At 35.4% G+C, this 20,667-nt stretch overlaps 1 protein-coding gene and 1 pseudogene across 2 annotated transcripts in view; both read left to right on the top strand.

Moving 5' to 3' along the window:
- Nucleotides 1–20,667, top strand: part of RELN (reelin) — a 456,216-nt gene that overhangs the window by 432,132 nt on the left and 3,417 nt on the right. Inside the window, exons 54-64 of one of the 2 annotated variants that reach the window (XM_016145914.2) lie at nucleotides 1,547–1,722; nucleotides 1,870–1,976; nucleotides 3,049–3,291; nucleotides 3,872–4,047; nucleotides 6,506–6,579; nucleotides 7,369–7,530; nucleotides 8,286–8,443; nucleotides 10,445–10,664; nucleotides 12,571–12,768; nucleotides 13,440–13,538; nucleotides 18,150–18,155. In XM_016145914.2, coding sequence (XP_016001400.2) covers nucleotides 1,547–1,722; nucleotides 1,870–1,976; nucleotides 3,049–3,291; nucleotides 3,872–4,047; nucleotides 6,506–6,579; nucleotides 7,369–7,530; nucleotides 8,286–8,443; nucleotides 10,445–10,664; nucleotides 12,571–12,768; nucleotides 13,440–13,538; nucleotides 18,150–18,155 — 1,619 coding nt within the window. The remainder of the gene's footprint in view (nucleotides 1–1,546; nucleotides 1,723–1,869; nucleotides 1,977–3,048; nucleotides 3,292–3,871; nucleotides 4,048–6,505; nucleotides 6,580–7,368; nucleotides 7,531–8,285; nucleotides 8,444–10,444; nucleotides 10,665–12,570; nucleotides 12,769–13,439; nucleotides 13,539–18,149; nucleotides 18,156–20,667) is intronic. The other variant, XM_016145915.2, reaches the window with a different exon arrangement.
- Nucleotides 19,435–19,552, top strand: LOC118611060 (annotated as a pseudogene).

Genomic DNA, 20,667 nt, shown 5'->3' on the forward strand with positions numbered 1-20,667 from the left:
GATTGAAATCAAACATATAAGAGGCAAACAATGTAAATAAAACCTGTTTTGTCCATTTTTTCCTATAATATTTCAACAACTTTGGAATTGCTATAAAAAAATAAAATTAGAGCAATGCTTACTTATGTTCGAAGCTGTTAGTCTATTTGTTATCAAATGAGATTACTATGTGAGAAACATAGTAATAAAAAAAAAAATCTAGTTTTCTTTCATGGCATTCAAATTTCATTAGCATTCCTCAGTTGAATAACAACTTGTACAGATCTATATTATGAACTCTTATTTTTTCAATGAGAGCCTACATGGTCAGTGATGTGTGGCTTCTGCCTCTAGTATCTGACATGTAAATCTTCATTTTTAAAATTGCATTTCTTTGCTAACATCAGTGAAGTAAGGTAAGACTGACATGTGACTACATCTCTTATACCATAGAGGTGGTTATGTTCTAAGTTTGAAGAAAAGAGGATCTATTTAAATCATTTTAACTATACAATTAAATAGCAACTAGACAACACTCTTAAATGAAAACAATACAGTTTTTCTCTATATAGTTACTGCAATTACAACTATGACAAATTATTTTCATGTTGTATTTATAGCATTAAAAAAAATTAGATGTCTCAACCCAATGCAAAAGGGACAAAATGAATGTACTATGGGCAAAATGAGTAGAAAATGAAGATCTTACTATGATGTGAGGGCATGAAATCATTTGACGTAAAATGTTTCCATACCCTAAAATTAAATACCTACTTAGGAGAATAGACTATTCCTGATTGTGGTTATTTTTTGTTAAAAGGGTAAACTAGAGACCCAAGGAAAATATTTTATTCTGGATTTTGAGTACTTCTCCCCCATCATCCTGAATTTTGGCCCTGATAAGCATGTGAAAAGTCTTTCAAATTGCCTTCCAAGTTTGACTTTCTTTTGACTTCATATAGAAAGCTTTGGTTTCAATATCCCTACCTAGCCATGTAGACATTCTAAGTTCTCTCTGGTAGAAAGTGAAGGGTCATGGTTGCCTAAAGTTGTCTCTGTGATGGGGTCACGCACTCCTGGGGAGAACAAGACCATCTGCTAGGGAATGTTAGGAGGAAAAGTGCTAGTACATCTGTTTTACTTTATCTTCTTTCTTTGAATTTTCATTTTTAGTTCATGTTTTATAATATTATAATAAATTACAATAGACTTTTGCATACGATATAAATAAAACATTTAGGGAATACATTCTTAAGTAACTTTTTACGAATAAGGGTATTAGTATTTCTTCTCAACCTTATTATTGTTTTAAGATTCTCTCTAGACTTTAAATTCCAGTTAGTAAACATTATTTAAGCAGTTTAAATGATCTTCACTATATGATAGAAAAGCATAGTGTTACAATATCCTATTGTTTTGTTTTTTTTTATAATATCTTTGGAAAAGCATTTGAACCCAGCCCTAATTTTTTAAAGTGCAAGATGTAACTCTGTATTGTCTTAACTATTTCATAATTATTATCTGAAATTGTTGTTTTTAACCACATGCCACTCCCCCCGCCCCCCAGACATTCCTGAAGGAACGCTTTGACAGTGAAGAGATCAAGCCTGATTTGTGGATGTCCTTAGAAGGTGGGAGTACTTGTACTGAGTGTGGGATTCTTGCCGAGGACACTGCACTCTATTTTGGAGGATCCACAGTGAGACAAGCTATCACTCAAGATTTGGATCTCAGAGGGGCAAAGTAAGTCATTTTTTGGTTATTGTCATCACGACTTAGCAAATTGGCCCCAAAGCAAGAAACAGAAGTGGAAGAAGTTGTTATCCAGGATTTGGGTGGACTACTATTAACTGTTAACTATTCTGATAGATAATATGTACTTGCATTCAGATTTCTGCAATACTGGGGGCGCATCGGTAGTGAGAACAACATGACCTCCTGCCATCGGCCCATCTGCCGGAAGGAAGGCGTGCTGTTGGACTACTCTACCGATGGAGGCAAGTTTCAGGGATGAAAGCCATGCCTTGGAGCAGACTCCCAATTCCATCCAATGCCCCTCAGAAAGGTCTCTGCAAAGCATTGCTGATGTTGCAATGTAAATAGTGAAAGTTACAAAAAGAAAGTTACAGATCTTAGTTGCATACACAGTTCATGCATGTGACTTCTGTATTAGGCAAAATCTACACAAAAAAGGGACGGGAGACATCACATTAAAAAAATAAGCTTCAAAGTTTATGAGTAAAGAAAATAATCTCTTAATTGAAGCTTAATTATAAATAATAAGATTAAAAAAGAATTTTTATATTTTTCTAAGTAAAAGTTCGTTTTAAAAACATCTTTTCAAGTGTTTTAAAAAAAATTTGTATGAACAAGCATGTAATAAATGCTGAGAAAATCTACAAGAAAACTTTATTATTTGTGAAAGAAGATAATCCGAATTGGTGTGTGTGTCATATGCTATTTTCACAAAATTCTTTTATTATTTTGAAGTAGCTGAAAGCAGACCAATAAAACCAAGAAGTCTTTATAAAATCATCTTTGGCAGAAAGATATTATTCTTAATAACTAGCAGATAAATAGATGGCCCTAAAATATTTTGTAGTATTAAAAAGCTGTTTTAAGTAATTTAAACATCTCACTTACAGTCTTATCAGTTGTTAAGAGGGAAACTTTGTGCCAATCCAAAAAATCACAAATTGTATAGAATTATAATAGCTATGGTTTAAAATACTAGGAGTTCTTGGCTAAAAATATGCAAAATATGGGTGTATCTTATTATTTATGAGAAATAATGCATGTAGGAATCTAAAAATTTTAAAAACAAAATATATAATTTTTACTTTAGTGTTTATGAATCTGGTCAAGTATTTCTAAATACGCTTCCCTTCATATCAGCTTCTTTTTGTAACAATATTTATAAGTAGTGAACACTGACATTAAAGTCAGTGAAATCAATTCTCATTACCTGGTTGCAGATTTCTTTGGCAAGCTTATAATAGCTGCAGTATACTGGTGGTTGTGAGGATTTTTTCCAGATATGTTACTATGTCAATATATTTGTTATTATAGGAATTACTTGGACTTTGCTCCATGAGATGGATTATCAGAAATACATTTCTGTTAGGCATGACTACATACTTCTTCCCGAGGATGCGCTCACCAATACTACTCGACTTCGCTGGTGGCAGCCTTTTGTAATGAGCAATGGGCTTGTGGTCTCCGGGGTGGAGCGTGCTCAGTGGGCCCTAGACAATATTTTGATTGGTGGAGCAGAAATAAATCCCAGTCAACTGGTTGACACTTTTGACGATGGTAAGAAATAAGACATTGAACAGTCTTTCCTGTGAACCATTTGTCTGCTTATGTAGTCTGGGTGAATTACTTGAAAAGCATTTAGAAGAGTGCCTAGCACATATTTAATGCTCAACAAATGTTAGCTATCATTTTGCCCAGCAGTTTATAAATCTTCAAGGTTGGTGGCTTGTTCAAATGTCAACTGAGAATTTAATAAATTCTGTTAAAGACAAAATGTCTAGCTCTAAATATATTTTCAAATTTTAATACCCCAAAATAATTTTCATCTCTTTGAGACTTTCTGTACTGCAGATACACATTGCATTGATTTAAAGTGTACCAAGAATAATTTTGCAATGGCAGAAGTTACCCAGACTAGCAATTACGTTTTTGAAGTTGGGTAATAATACTAGCACTTACTAATTTTTTCTACATTTGATTTCTCATCTTAGATTTATGTTTATTCCAATTGAATAAAATAAAAATTAATCTTAAAGGGTAAGCAAAGAGCTAGAGCATAGACATTCAAGTAATTCAACAATAAGCCAGTCAGTTCAAGAGAATAACATGTCACATTACTTCCAATTTATCTTAACAGAAGGCACTTCCCATGAAGAGAACTGGAGTTTTTACCCTAATGCAGTAAGAACAGCAGGATTCTGTGGCAATCCATCCTTCCACCTCTACTGGCCAAATAAAAAGAAAGACAAGACCCACAATGTGCTCTCCTCCAGAGAACTCATTATACAGCCAGGATATATGATGCAGTTTAAGGTAGGGGGAAGTGGCTCTTCCAAACAAAGTATGGCATTACATTTGGTGAAGGAGGTGTGGGGAGAATGCTTATTTGGACAAATATAAGGAAATGATTGATTTCATTCATTAAAAGAGACTTTATCTTATGAATAAAAGAAGTAATCTTTCACAAAGCTCTTTATCATATAGGATTATTTGAGCATAGATAAAACCTATAAGTATATTGGGACACAGCAAGAATATAACTGTATTATGTCTCAGATGTAATCTTGAGTTTACTTTCCCAAACCTTAGAAGTAGGAGTGTCCAAGGTCATAGGTCATATCTAGTATTTTACTCTCTTTAATTCCCACCCATATTCTTAAAAAGTGAAGGCTTTCCCTCTACCAGGCCCACACTGTGGCCCATATCTAAGTCATCATATTTGATTAAGTCATTTGCATCCTCCTCTTTTGCTGCCCCTATCAACCCAGAACTGAAGAGGCACATTTTCTTCTCTATCCAAATCAATTTGTTTTAAACAAAGAGTTTATCCCCAGAAATTTAATAATTAAAGTATCACTAAACCTGCATTTTTTTAAGTCACCATAGACTATCTAAACACTACATGGAACAGCTTTCACCCGTTCCTCACTTCTCCTTTCCTCTCTGTACCATTTGACACTATTGTCCTTGCCCTCTCCAGCCCATGACATTCTGTTCCCCTTGGCTTCTGGGCAGAGGCCAGTTCTGCTCTTATCTTCTCAATATCTACTTTTATCTCCTTTTTGGCCTCTCATCTTCCTTTAAGCCTCTAAATGTCAGCATTTCTCAGTACTTCTCAGCTTTCTTCTAGCACCACATACATTCTTGCCATTGAGAATTTCGTTCATCCCTGGTTTCTGGTATCATATCTTTAAGACCAATTCTCAAATCTGCATAGCCAACTTGGACTGAATCATCACAATTAATTCAGTACTTCACTAACCTGTGTACATTTCTACAACTTTGTCTTATTGCATCTCAACTCAACATGTCTTAACAGTGAACTTCATATCTTTCTTCCCCATATCGGCTCCTCTTTCTGATATTCCTGTTTTTATTATTGGCACTACCTTTCACCTACTCAACAACTTTAAATTTTAAAGCAGTCTTTGATTTTTTACTTTTCACATCTAATCATTCACTGCATCCTTTTAATTCTAATTTCCAATGATCCTGGTACCCATCTCATCTTCTCTGTTTGTACTATTACCACCTCCATTCTGGCCCTAATTAAATCAGTAGCCTATTAACGAGCCTTTCCACCTCTAATCTCTATCTACTCTTATATGTCTTCAATAACACGGTCAGGTAGAACTTTACAAAGCACAGCTCTGAGCTCATCATCCCGCTGCTCATAAACCTTTAAAATGACCCCATTGCCTATCAAATTAAGGCCAAATGCCTCAGACTACATTTATAGTTTGCCAAACTCAATCCTTCTACCTGTCTCCTATCTCTGCCTCCCACACTCTTCCATGTGTAAAGGGCAGCTCACATGAACCCTGCTTGATGAATTATTTTTTTTTATTTTAATTGAAATATATTTGACATGTAACGTGTAAATTTTAAGTTGTACAACATGGTGACTTGATACACTTATATTCTGTAATCTGATTGCCATTATAGTGATCATTAACACCTCTATTAAATCATGTTATCATTTCTCTTTTGTGGTTGGAATAATTAAGATCTTCCACTTCTGATGAATTACTTTCTAATCCACTTAAATACAGTCTTTCCTTCTTATGAAGCAGCACAGCATTTTATTTGCATCCTTTATGATTTCCGTTTCTGTTGTTGGAATATGCTTCATAGTCTCTCTCCAAAGCCAGAGTTGTTTTATTCATGAGTGTATGGCCTGAAATTTTTAGCACTAACCTTCTCCAGTAACAGCCTAGAAATAGAGCTTGTTGATTAAATAGATGATTAGTACTTAAATTTGAATCACCAAAATTGTATGGCATTTATGCATTATTAATTATTTAAATATTTAATCACATATAATATGGAAAGCTTTGATTCATATGAAAATGAAAAACTCTAAGAACGAATATTAAGTAATTAAAAATTGTTATTTTTAATTCAAATAAAAATTCAATAGTAGCATCAAGGAAGTTAGGATATCAATGAAAATGTTTTGAACCAGTAATGTTTTGAGTTTCTTTCTGTTCTCCAAATATTTCTCTGTTTTTTGGCCAATTTATCTTCTTCAAATTTATAATTAATATGCTATACTAATTAATTAAATAGAAATATATCTTTTAACCTTAATTTTCATCTCCATGCAAAATCGCATGTCTTTAATTGAAGTCTTGGTGTTATGGCAGGCTGCTCTGTAAAAGCTTCTCTGAATATTTCTTGATTACTTATCAATTAAGACAAATGGGATTTCTAATTAGCAATAGATGTTATTTAATCTTGCCTGATATATGATTGTTTATATTTGTTTTAGATCGTGGTGGGTTGTGAAGCCACTTCTTGTGGTGACCTTCATTCTGTGATGTTGGAGTACACTAAAGATGCAAGGTTTGTGAAATATTTGTTACATTTCCCCCACACTTGAATACACAGTTCAAATAGTTATCTATTTTTAAGGAAACTGTTTACAGAGGAACACTCTTTTGTATGAAAAGTGTCAGTTCATGTATATTTCACATGTACAAATTTTATTCATATAAAATTTACACATCTGTTTACAATTTTTTTCTTCAAAACAAGAAAAATCTGTTTTCATACTAGGCTTCAAGCAACAAACTTTACATTTTAAAATAAGTAAGACACTATATTTTTCCTTAAAGTAGAACTCTCTTTTATGTTGCTCCTTTTCAACAACCTTAATGAAAATTTAAATCAATGAAAGATCAGAATATGCTTCAGCCGGAGTCACATCCCCTAAAGCATAGTAGCAGTATTAAATAAAACGCAGTTACCTTATTAGGGTGTTGATAGTTTTAAAAACGAATTATAGTGAATTAAGGTTGGTTAGACAGAAAATTTTGTTAATTGACTCCAGGTATATTTCTGGTAATAATATCAGTGGGAGGAAGCCATTAGAATGCAGCACCATGAATACCATTATTTTATTCTATTGTCTGTGAATATATTCATGTCTTATAAAGAGTTAGAATATATCTTGTGTGAAATTATATCCAATTTTTCTTTTTATTGTCTGTAATTATAAAAATGTACAGGAAGCAAGAAATTTACATAGAAATATCTTAATTTAATCCAACCCCAAAGCATTACCCTGACAGAAGACCTAGGTCATACATTTCTTTTAAAAATTGTCTAATGCAGCCTCTTTGGTTTCTGCAGGTCCGATTCCTGGCACCTTGTACAGACCCAATGCCTGCCCTCGTCCTCGAACAGCATTGGCTGCTCCCCCTTCCAGTTCCATGAAGCCACCATCTATAACGCTGTCAACAGCTCAAGCTGGAAGAGAATCACCATTCAGCTTCCTGACCATGTCTCCTCCAGGTAGGTTGTGTACTAAGGTAAACTTTGTGGAATTATCTAGTAATCTCTACAGAGCTCATATAGTGAGCTGAGAACAGCTGATAAAATGAGGCTGGAGTTTTAGTTGCAGCCCTAGTGCCCTCACCCTTCTTCTCTCCCTCCTCTCACCAACCCATGCCCCAAACTGGCAACTGCACGTCTCAAGAAGAAATAGGATCATGTTTGTAAACTGCTCACAGATCTCCAATTTGTTTTCGACTAAATACCACGGCACATGCCGAACTCAATCAGATTCCCTAAGTCACAAGTCCCCAAAGACCTAGAGTGCAGTTGACCTTCCCCAGTGTTCTTCTGTGCTCCTAAAGGCTGTACTCGTCTCATATACCAATTCTCTCTGGGGTGTGCAGGGTTGGTCAGGTTACAAAAAGTCACAGGATAAACATAATGGAGTTCAATCTTCCCAGCGTTCATTTGACTCAAAGATTCAGAAAATGATATACCTCTATAAAAAAAATGGACACAGATTTATTATGTAGTAAAATACGAAATTAACGTACAATTTTCAAGGAAGGCATCAGATTTCAGAATGGCATTTCAGAGTACACTCTCAAAGTCTGAGGAATACACATTCACTCACCTCTGCCATCAGTGCTTCTGAGAGAAGTTTGGGAAGCCCTTTTCTCAGAAATAGCCCCCATTCCCAGGGCTAGAAGCTGGACACAGCCATGGGAAATAACAGCCTACTCAATCGCTTCTGCTTTCTGTGGGACTTGCAGTGCAACACAGTTCCGCTGGATCCAGAAGGGGGAAGAAACTGAGAAGCAAAGCTGGGCGATTGACCACGTGTACATCGGAGAGGCTTGCCCCAAGCTCTGCAGTGGCCACGGATATTGCACCACTGGCGCTGTCTGCATCTGCGATGAAAGTTTCCAAGGTCTGAATCCCAGACTGTTGTTTTTAATACAGGACAGGATGAGGTTCTCCTTATCTCAACGTGTATGCAAAGGCCACTAGGAAATAGATAGAAACTGCAATGGAGGGATTCAGGATAGATGACACGCTCTTTGAACACAGAGTTATCCTTGGAATGAATTATCGGGGATAATTTAATGCTATGTCCGTTGAACTACTTTTTAATGCAGAATTTTATACACTCAGAAATGCTATAGTACCTGACATTCTCCATCTTCCATATAACTCACTGCCCAAGTCCCACCCCTAACATTTTATTTCCACCCCTGGGCCTCTCTCCTTGCTTGTCTAGCTGCCCATCCCTGAATATTTTGGCAATATTCCTTCTCTCTCACAGCCTCTCTCAACAGCACCTGGAACTGCCTTCCTGACAATTCAAAATATTCCGTTTCCCAAGTCTCTCTGTCACACACACCCAAAAAGCCTTCATGACTCAAAAAAAAAAAAAAAAAAATATATATATATATATATATATATATATATATATACACATTTTTATTGCTTGAATTTCTAGAGGATGAATGTACTTGGAACAGAATATCTACTTGACTCTCGACGTCAAAGGAAATTGTGTCCGCCTGTTAGAAGGCCTGGGGCCCTGCTTTCCTTTGATGCAATGTTTCTAACAGGTTTCCACCTCTATTGTTACACAGTTCACTTTACATAATTACATTATATGCTCAGAGCCTATAGCAGTGCTCAACAAATCTCTTTTAAGTTAATCTTTACATTGCCTTATGTTTTTCTATTTACATGGTACCCACCAATTCATTCGGCAGAGTCCTTTAGTACTTATGATATCTCCGTAAGTTAGCTATGAATAATGTAATTATTCTCACTTTACTTAAAGAAACTGAGACTCAGGGAGGTTAAATAACTTGCCTAAGATCACATAGCTAGTGAGTGTCAGAAAGAAGACCGATACTCAGGTTGTTCTTTCCGGTCAACCCTGCTGTCTCTCACAGCTGAGAGAGAGATTTATCCAAAGGGGACCAGAATTATGCAACTTCCCCAAGTGTACAATGTAAGAGTCTGGATAGATTTCTTGTCTGATGCTATATTCTTGCCTCCAAATGAAATGAGTATGATTAATGTAGCCTGCTGCATATCTTAGAAATTACTTAGTGATCATCTTTTTCCCCCGGTTTTATTATTGTTGAGACCAGCTGGGTCTGTCTGTATATCAGCCAGAGAATTTGAACTTTAAGTAAATGAACAAATCAGATGTCTCACAAAAAGTCCTAGATGTCTATAATTTTCCTTCTCCCCTGATCCAACAGAGTTATGACGTTTTGATGTTGAACTATTGTGGACATTTAAAAAAGTTGGGCTATTCAAATCAGGGGAAAATGCAAGCACAAACACATTTACTAATATAATGTCTTACTTAAATGCTGGTATTTCAGGTCAGTGGTATCCGAGAGACACTCTCAGTTTATTCATTATGCATTTATTTATCCCAGCTTCATTATTGAATATCTTATATGTACTAAGTATTAATGCTAGGTGCTAGAATCCAGTGATGAATACAGATATGGCTGTCAAGAATCCTCAGGTATACAGCTGGAAGAACGAGAACATGATTTATCTTATTTTCTGCTACAAAGTCATGCTGGGAGAAAAGAAATTAGGTTGGCCTCTCATGCCATGGTGACAGCTCCCTACTGGACCCATCATTGGTAAACATACAAGCCTGGCCAGATGCTGTGGTATTTAAATAACAGGTTTACACAAGCAAGAAATACATTAGCACCTACATATTTCAGTAAACATTGAGAGATAATGGGATTGATGTCAATAACGTAAGCTAATAATTGCTAAAATAAAAGAGAAACATTTCTGGGAGTGTTTTGTCATTCTTACAGTAACAACATGGATTACGTCTGAAATTGAATACTTGTCCTTAGTCTTTGGTGAATCTGCTTGTTCCAGCTAACTTTCGTAATTTTTCCCATTCCTCTAGGTGATGATTGCTCTGTTTTCAGTCATGATCTTCCCAGTTATATTAAAGATAATTTTGAGTCAGCAAGAGTCACTGAGGCAAACTGGGAGACTATTCAAGGTGGAGTGATAGGAAGTGGCTGTGGGCAGCTGGCACCCTATGCCCATGGAGATTCGCTCTATTTTAATGGCTGTCAGATAAGGCAAGCTGCCACCAAACCTCTGGATCTCACTCGAGCGAGGTAATGAGACTCCTGTGTTATAGTCCAGTCATAGAATCAGCTGTAAGACTGGTCGTTGTCCACTGTCTGTTAGATTTGGTCATGAACATAGTGGCACAAGTGTCATAAGCAATAGAAACCTAAATATTTTAATTTGGTATGAGGAAGCATTCTATGTCTTTACAACTCATAATTATGCTTTGCTTAAATTCATTGTAGAATTACCTCATATTTCTTCACACATACTGGCTGAGTGGTAATGACACATAGGCATAAACCTAGAGAAATGGCCAAATATAAAAAATGGATAAGTGTATCAAAACAACACATTGTACACCTTAAACTCACCGTCATGTGTCTATTATATGTTAATAACGTTGAAAAATAAAGTAAGTAAAAAATAGTCAGTTATAGATAATCTATATTATCATTTAATGTTGACCATTTGTAAACATTTATATATGTATGTATATGGATGTAAAGTAGATTTGTAGTCATGCAAACATATACATGTATTTAACATACTTAGTTACACTAGATAGAAGTGGAGGATGGATAGATGGATGGATGGATGGATGGATGGATGGATGGATGGATGGATGGATGGATGCATGGATGAGAACTTTAAAGATTCACATAATACAGGAGCTGCATGTTATATATAATGCAGACTAGAGTGGGCAAAGACTGTGCAAATCAGCTAAAGAAGTGACAGAGAAAAAGAGACCCCAGCAAGGTTGAATTTCCTTCCTCACCCACCCTTCCTTGCTCTGCCACCTTAGCCATTGCAAACATAGCTTTTTGTCTGTATAATTCAAGAAAAGATTTCAAGGCTTTATATATGTTACAGAGTACTAAATTAGAATATTCCTTGTATGCTGAAAAGTATTCAGTAGCTACAAGTATATTTGAGAATTAGATATTTGGTTAATAAGAATGTAGACATTTACTTGAGCCTTTTCACTTTGGAAAATATTAGTAATATATTTTCAGAGGCAGAAAGGCAGGTTTGGGAGCCTTTAATATGATAAACAATAAAAATGTAACTAATTCCTGTATGGTAACCATAAAGATGCCAAAAATTGTCATGTCCCCCACATCCCATTTTTTCCTACCGAAAAGATGTACTTAATCTAGAGACAACTTGATGTTTTCCTAACCCCCGTATATAGCAACTGCTGCTTAATTAATAATTACACACCATGTTGTACAAGTAATTCTGCTTTAAATTAATTTATGCATCTACAAGTTATAAACCTAGTACTTTATTTGACCACGTACCCTAAATGGGATTACTCTACTAATCACTGAAGATAAATCACCTATATTTAAAAAACTGTATCTTCCGAAGGTAGGGATGCCTATGAAAAGCAAAGGACATGCCAAAGAAGAGCAAACATGGCCCAGAACCTACATGTCTAACTCACTTTTACCTGAGCTCTGACATCTATTTCTAAAATAGACATGATAATTTGTTCTTGTGTAGATGCTATTCAGCATGGAGCTATTTGTAAAAAAGTATGTGGCATAAATGCTGTGGTTTTATTCCTTGTCCTCTCCATGTTCTCAGCTGCCTATTTGGCCCATATTATCTTTCAGAAAATAGAAGGTATTGCAGGCGAAATACTAGAGCAAGATTTTCGGCATCATGAAAAAAATGACAGATCTTTGAAAGTCAGAATTGCTTTATTTGTATAGAAAACCAGCCTTTCTGAGGTTATTTTTCATATATATGATGTAAAAATATAATATAAACAAATTTTACTACTAATGTGATTTAGTCATAAGACTAGATACTTCTATTTTACTGTATTATAAACACAAGAATTACGAACTTTAGAAACAAAGATTTTTTTACATTAGAAAATATAACTCCTTTAATACTTCCTGACTCTTGCTTAAAGATTATTTCCCCTGTGTTTTTCAGCAAAATCATGTTTGTTTTGCAAATTGGGAGCACGTCACAGACAGACAGCTGCAACAGCGACCTGAGCGGCCCCCACGCGGTGGACAAGGCCGTGCTGCTGCAGTACAGTGTCAACAACGGTGTCACCTGGCATGTCATCGCACAGCACCAGCCGAAGGACTTCACTCAGGCTCAGAGAGTGTCTTACAACGTTCCCCTGTAAGTGGCATGAATGGAAAGGCAAGGTCTCACACATGAGCCCTGAGAATCAAAGTTTGAGCTGGAAGTTTAGTGAAGTTACTGGACCAATGCCACAAACATAGGGGGTGGCGGAACCGAGACTAACCCAGATCTCCAGTGCTGTGTTGCCGTTTCCTATTAGGACAACAGGCAAAAATCAAAGCAAGGTCTAGGCCAAGAGGGAACAGAAAATAACAACAGGTGCTTTTTGCATATTTTCCTTCTTCTAACCAGTATATCTAGTTCCTTAGAAAACATTTTTAATTTTCTGCTGGATACGCTTATTTGAGAATTTTTTGAGGATAGGCAACTGTGCCACGTGTGCTTAGTTTTTGTCATTTTTTGTGCCCCCAGCTTCTAGTCTATCACACAGAAGGCACATCATGTTTCTTGACCAAATATGTTGCTCTTCCAGGTACTAGTGTAGCAAAGGGAATAAGGGAGAGAGATGTAAAAGTATTACAAGTCTTTGAGTAGCCAACAAAGTTTAATGTTGCTTAGGAGAGGACTATAACCTAAGCAAATATGAATTCCATGCCCAAAGTTTTGTTGATTTAGATTAGACTATTATATTTGAAATCTGAAAGTCATGTACCAGAAAGTTCTGTTTTCGACTGTGTAACCTCTTTGTCCTTCTACCTGTGACCCAGGGAGGCACGGATGAAAGGAGTTTTACTGCGCTGGTGGCAACCACGCCACAATGGAACAGGTCATGATCAATGGGCTTTGGACCATGTGGAGGTTGTCCTGTGAGTATCTGATACTTAGCATTCCATGTTCATTTCAGAAAGGATTGAATTCCTTTGATCTGGCATGCTTCTTAACTCAGTAAGACTGTTTCTGAAGAGATGCCCACAGGACTGGCCTATACTCTTCGGCAACTGCAATCTATAACTCGGCTCAATATAATTTGATATACCATAGAAAACTTTGGTAAGCAAAATATTTATTTAAGGATTTGACAATATTAGTAAAGTTGATCAAACAAAATTCTCCAGGTAAACAGGAAACAATGCTTTTGCCAGATTTGGGTTGCCTTATAAAATGGAATGACATCCTAAAAAGGGAAACAACCTGTATTGGTTAATGTGCAGAGTATTACTAGTTAATGTGCCTGATAGCAAATACCTGTCTCAGCTACAGATGCCTGAGCCATTCTTCCATTGAATGACATGGTTGCAACCAGAACAAAGAATTCATGGTTTCAAATTCCTCCTGACCAATCCCAGCACCTACCAAGTTAAGGGTGTTCCCCTATGGTTTCTCCCATTTAATAGGGTCGGCACTGCTCTCACCTAGCCGGGTTGACTGTTCCACAGAGAGATGACTTGCTTTTTCTCTAACAATCTAGTTCCTGTAGAACTGGAATGCTTTTGTCTCGACGGGTTCGGACTGATGGCTCCAAGTGGTTGGCAAGGAGAGGCGAATCTTCTCGGTAGATAGGTTCAAATGTTAATTCTGTTTACCAAAACAAAAATGAAATCAGTCTCTTGGCTGATTTCAGTCATTTTGAAGGCAAATTTAAATGATTAATTGGTAGGAAAACTACCAGATTTGTTTTCTTTCAATCATAGCCATGAACTGAATTTTTCAGTCTTGAGTTAGCCTTCGTCTTAGCTTTCACTGAGGCACCTGCTTGCATGGCATCCATATCAACCCCCAAATCCAAGAGCAACCTGGTCCCTACACAAGCCCCCACTGTGCGCTCTGCTGCTTTGGAAAACTTGCTGGGCTCTGCCCCCACAAGACAAAGTCAAAGTTAAAAATAACAGTCCAGACTCATTGGAATCTGTATATGAGGCTGATGTTTTCCTTAGATATTTATTTCCTCAGACTACATTATTCCAGGAATAATAGAATGATCCAGGCTCTAAAATGAGTACATATATGGTAAGGCCAGAGAGAGATGTCCAAATAGACCAGAAACCATCTGTAAAGTCATTCTGTCCTGACTTCTTTTCCTTTCTGAGCTTCCCTTCTCAGTCTGATAGAGCATCAGAATCCCTTAGAAGCTTTTGGAAGCATCCATGAACGTCCCAACACCCAGGCCCATTCCTGCAGATGATTTGATTTAAACTGACCTGCAGTGGCACCTGAGCATCAGTCTTTTTAAAAGGCACCGCAGGTGATTCTAATAAACTGGCTGAGAGTCAAATTTAGAGGCAATAACCACTATTCATCTTTCAAATCTCTTGCCAAGACAGTTTACATTAATGGGGCCTCCTGTGCCTGACAAAGCATTACCAACTCCTATGGAAACTTCAAACCTCGACAGACCTCAAAGAAGCAGGATGCTAATACTGCCCTTAGGTACTCACAACAATTTTTAATACATCATATGTTTGAGTAGATATTTCTTCTCTTGCCACTCAGCCAAGCAGTTGCAGTTATCCATTTCGGATTTCAGAGGCATATCATCACTAAAAGTCCCTCCCCCAGACTAAAAGAGTAGATGGGGTCAGAAGTGCAAACGTACTGCCCTGGTATGAATAACCCCCTCACAGTGCAAAACTCTGGTCTCTGCTCCCTGTTGACCAGCTGCCTCAGAAGCTCTCAGAACACCAGCCAGAAGCTTCACCACACAGTTCCCAAGGGAATCTTCTGGAATAAATGGTGTTGATATTAATTTTTATACACAGCTGCCAGCATCATAGTATTATTATAAGAATCAAGTTCAGATTATGTGAAATCTATCACATTGATCATACCTTTTGTTTCTGGTATTGTTCTGGAGCAGTAATCTGTATTTGTAAAGACTTTGTTTTTATTCCCCTACCAGAATTTTAATACTCTGAAGAATTTATAACTTACCAAGCATCTCTCTGCTCTTACTCCGCATTATTGTCTCAAACTCTCAGGGCATTAAAATATTTCGAATGATAAAAGAGCATTGCAACACATGTATTGTTGTATGATTTTAGTTATATTCAGCATCTTCTAGCAGTAAATAATTTGAAAATTATAACTTCATACATATCTCTATATAATTTTATTTATATGTATATTATACACATAATTTAAAAAGTACATGCTATCTCTAATACTTCAATATAACTTAAAAATTTGCTAAAATTAAAAGATTTACTTTACTTTCTCTCTTTTTTGGAGAGAAATACCTCATAAAGCTGAGTTCAATAAATGAGTTCTTTAAAAAAAATACAACACAAAGAAATGCTATTTTCAGAACTAAGTTTTTGATGTGTTGCTCTTAGGATTTAACATTTCTATGCCACTGTACCCTTTCAAAGTACTTCTTTTCAAAACAATCACAAAAGGTTTTAAAGCATTAATTAATTAATATGCTCTTAGTATAGCTCTGCAAAATACTTTAATGCATTGATTTTATGAGCTTAAAATAAAAAAGAAACTTCCAGAGAAATCAGAAAAATAAAATATAATAATTTTCCAGAGTGTGGCACAAAGAAACTAGTCAAGGTTCATGTCACAATTCACAAATCATACTAATTATAACTTTTTTACCACAAATGTATATTTAGTAGAGAGGTGAAATACTCCCATAAATGCCTATTAATTCAAAATATCCTTTTTATTCACTATACTTTTGTATAACATTTAACTATATAAAACTAGTAATGTTAACTCCTCAAGTGTGGAGGGGAGAGGAGGAGACTAAGTTCCGTATCTAAACAGATACAAGCCCCACCTAATTGAACACTGCAGTTAGGGCTACTAATATGTGTTTGCAACTACTGTTTGGAGGTGTATACATCTTTAGAATATATTTCCTTTTCTGAGTGAAAATTGGCCTTAATCTAGCTTTATTACCATAGTTTCACTTTTGTGCATGTGCACTAAGGACACATGCTAAAAATCCCTAGAAAGAAAACCTGTGGTCATGCATGGTATCTTGAGTGTAACCTCACTACTGCCCATATCAAGAGGACATATGAGTTTGATGAAAGCAAAGTCAGCACTTTTGAAAGTATTTCAGCATTTAGGAATTCATCCTAAATGAACAAGATACATAATATATTTTTAATTGAATGGCTTAATTTTAAAATACTCCCTGTGGAAGGATTTGAGTTTCATAAATATGGATATACAGAATGACAAGCCCCACACCATAAAGATAAAACCAACATTTAGCATTTAACAAGCAAAGTCACTTATGCTTTATGCTTGTTTGAGGGTTTAATCTTCCACTCTGATGTTTTTCACTAAAACCTGCCCATGAAAAGCACTTCATGATGATTAGCCCCTGCTAATCTGCCATAGAACAGATGAACCAAATTGACAAATCGCTTTTTCCCAGCCTCACTAGCTTACAAAAAGTCCTCATTCTGTGAAGTCTGAATGATGTAGCATAACACAATCATTGACATTCAAGTGTCAGAAACATAATTTCTTTGAATTCATTTGCTAGTGTAGAACATTTGTTTTTCAGTAAAAGTTTGTGAATATATTTGGGCAGATCCCTCACAAGATCCATGCTGGTGGGGCTTTTCTTAGGATAAAAGAGAATTCTTTGTCTTAATCATTTTGTTGGGCACTCATACTTCTATCCTAAGAATCTCCCTCACCAAACTATGCATTTCATTCACACATCACATTTCCTGTGTACGTGTCCAAGTCACAAGCTGTCATGTGTATAATGAATTGGGCCAATTTTTGCATGTGTACCTTGAAAGTAAATTTCTCAGTAAAGAGTAAGCCTATATAAATTAATTTATGAAAAAGTGAATTATTACCACATTTACTAAGAATTGAAAACCAATATGTTGCTAACTATGGTCTTAAATGCATTTATCAGATTTTAATAATATTATGCATTCCATCGTGACCATCCCCTCATGCTATTTTCATTATCAAGATACTGTCACATTTTTGGCACAAATGATTTATGAGACAACCATATTATATTTGTTGTAAAGCATATTTATTCTTTATTAAATTTGACTGTATTATCTGATATGGAGGACTTTCGTATTTTTAAAAGCCCATTTCTTACTATATTCAGGAATAAGCATTTTCTAAAGTATAATAATTGAAAAAATCAGATAATAAAATTAATGGTACTTATTAAACTATTACTTTTATATTTATACTTTGTATATAACATTTATGCCAAATGTAGTACTATAGCTACATGTACCTTTACATATGGTTATGAGCAAATGTTGCATGTTGCATTACATAGAAAAGTTAAATATATGTATATATTAGGTGTAGAAGAATAAGAAATAACATCTTTAATTTTTATTTTTAAAAGAGATGAAAAATCCTATATTGCGTCTAAACCCGATCAGACTTTTATGACTAATCACAGTGCTGCATGCATTGAAAGGCATTTTTTAACTTGTGTTATATTTCATTATTTGCTGTCATTGGTTTTCCACTAGAGTAAGGTAAGTCCTCTTACTAATTCCAGGGAACTGTTTACTAATAGTTTCATTGCTGTACCTTCATTAACTGAAAGTTTTGTTGAAGACCTTTGCAGTTGAAAAAAAAATCCATGAAAACAAAGTTATATATAATCTTGAGTTATACTAGAACATTTGAACCCTGTGTCATGTAAACTCGGAGTTCAGCCAAATTTTGATCATTTTCAAATGTATGCAATATTGAACACAACCAGGCAGATCAGAGCGTTAATCAGCATTCCTTCACGGGAAAACAAACTTGACTCTGTGCCTAGGATTGTTCCTATCCTTAGGTAAGACTGCCCTTCTTCAATATATATTTACATCTTTCTTCTAACGAAGATACTTAGGAAAGAAGGCAAAATGGTTGTCACTTATTAAACATCTGCCTATTATGCTAGAAGTTTTCATTTAATCCTTACAACTCCACAACATTATCAGATATTATTCTTGTCTCCATTTAGCCAAGGAAAGAAATATGAAATCTTCATTTGCAAGATGTATAAGCCTACACTTATTTACACGTAGACTTCCTGAAAATGCATGGCCTTGAAAGTAAAATGTACAGCATCCTTTCTGCAGGGGAGTTTCATTGATTAGTTTGAATAGCAGCATTCCATCTTACACTCACCAATATTTCTTTGAAAGATATGAAGTCCACTGGATTCTTATTTCTGCACTTATATAAAGTGTTATTTATTTTACCATATGTTTTGATGATAAATAAATTAGTTACTGATCTGTAAAAATGCCTTAATTTCTATGAGCTCAAATTACTTCTCCCAAGTCTCTATTTTCCCCATTTCTTCTAGAATCTATTTAAAATCAATTGAATTTTCTTCATAATAATAAATGACCTAAGATAGTGGCTCCAGTGAAGGGTAACAGTTCAAAAGTGCATAGTTCAAAAGAGTCACTAGTTCTTTAAAGATCTTGAAATATCCATATTTCCTATGCAGAAACAAGGAAGCATTTTATAATTTCATGTGCCATCTACGCTCTTAAACTCTCTAAGCTATAATGGAAATTTAAGCTAGCATTTCCAAGAAGCCATTGATGTTCATTATCCCTGTTTTCAATGACTTACTCATAATGGAAGAATTTTTAAATGGACCTAGTTCTGTCCAAGCCAAAGCAAATTGATATGTCAAATAGCATAATTCAGATGACTTGGGATTAACATTATCTTTCATTGAATTTATACTAAAAATTTATTTCCCTATAATTGCAGTGAATAAATAGATCTTTAAAATTCCATCACATATCTATGGCCATGCTACCTTGAACAAGCCCAATTCTGTCTGATTTTGGAAGCTAAGCAGGGTCAGGCCTGGTTAGTACTTGGATGGGAGACCACTTAGGAAGACCAGGTGCCATTAGACATAACAAGGTCTTGCAATCAGTGAGGTCAACCAAGGGTTGCCTCGCCTAAAAAAATAAAAAATATATAGATAAAAATTTAATAATAAAATAATAAAATTTCATCATACCTATTTTTATTTTGGTTACAAGTTCATCTATAGCTATACATCTTACATGTATCAAAAACAAAAACAAGCTCACAGATCTGCTTCACATAAGAGATAAACGTATCTTTAAACTTGTTTAAAATTCTCCTGATGTCCAATCCTGGAGGCACATAACTGTTTAATAACCATGTCCATTTACTAAATAGTCCTAAAGGCAGACAGCATTATGGTATAGCTTCCCACGATGCTTGATTTTAAATAGCTTATGAACTTGAAAAATCTGCTTCATTAGATTCCAACCTAAATGACTCCAGAGATATGTGTTTGATATATGAAATTACTAGTCAGTTTCAAGGGTGCTTTGAAAATGTGGCCATTTTTAATGTGACTGTATAAACACTAGGCATCTATAGCGAACGTCCGTAGCAAATGCTGTGTGCATATCAACATTCGCAGGGATCCAAAAATATGCTACTGACACATAAATTTATCCAAAATTAAAAAGTATTCAATAAATCAAAATGCTCCCTAAATTAGATACAAGTTTCCATGCTGGGCCAATAGTCAAGGTATGAAAAATCTGAAACCTGTTAATATTTATTTCCTCACATATAATGATAGAGAATTTAAATCAGTCCACAATACGTAAATCGTTATATGGAGAAGTTGCCTTAAAGCCATTAAACATGCATGCCAATTTTTGTTTAAACTAAATGAGTTTTTTGTTGTTTCATTGAGATAATTAAATATCTTGAGTGTTTCGAGTTTATCTTTTTTCCGTGTAAAATATTTTAAGTACTTTAAATTCTCTTCAAGTATTTTTGAACGTGTTTTCAACAGAATAATTTTCATTGCTTTAACTTTGCATTTATTCCATATAGTTAAAGAGTAATGATTTACAACAGGAATCCAATCAGTAAGTCATCAAAAATTTAACAAACATGTCTTGATCGCCCACTGGTGAGGCAGGAGGCTAAGAGCTGTGGTGTGGGGTGGGGGGAGTTTGGGGACAGGCTGCTATACCATCA

Source organism: Rousettus aegyptiacus, unplaced genomic scaffold (assembly GCF_014176215.1).
Source record: "Rousettus aegyptiacus isolate mRouAeg1 unplaced genomic scaffold, mRouAeg1.p scaffold_m13_p_13, whole genome shotgun sequence".
Taxonomy (NCBI): domain Eukaryota; kingdom Metazoa; phylum Chordata; class Mammalia; order Chiroptera; family Pteropodidae; genus Rousettus; species Rousettus aegyptiacus.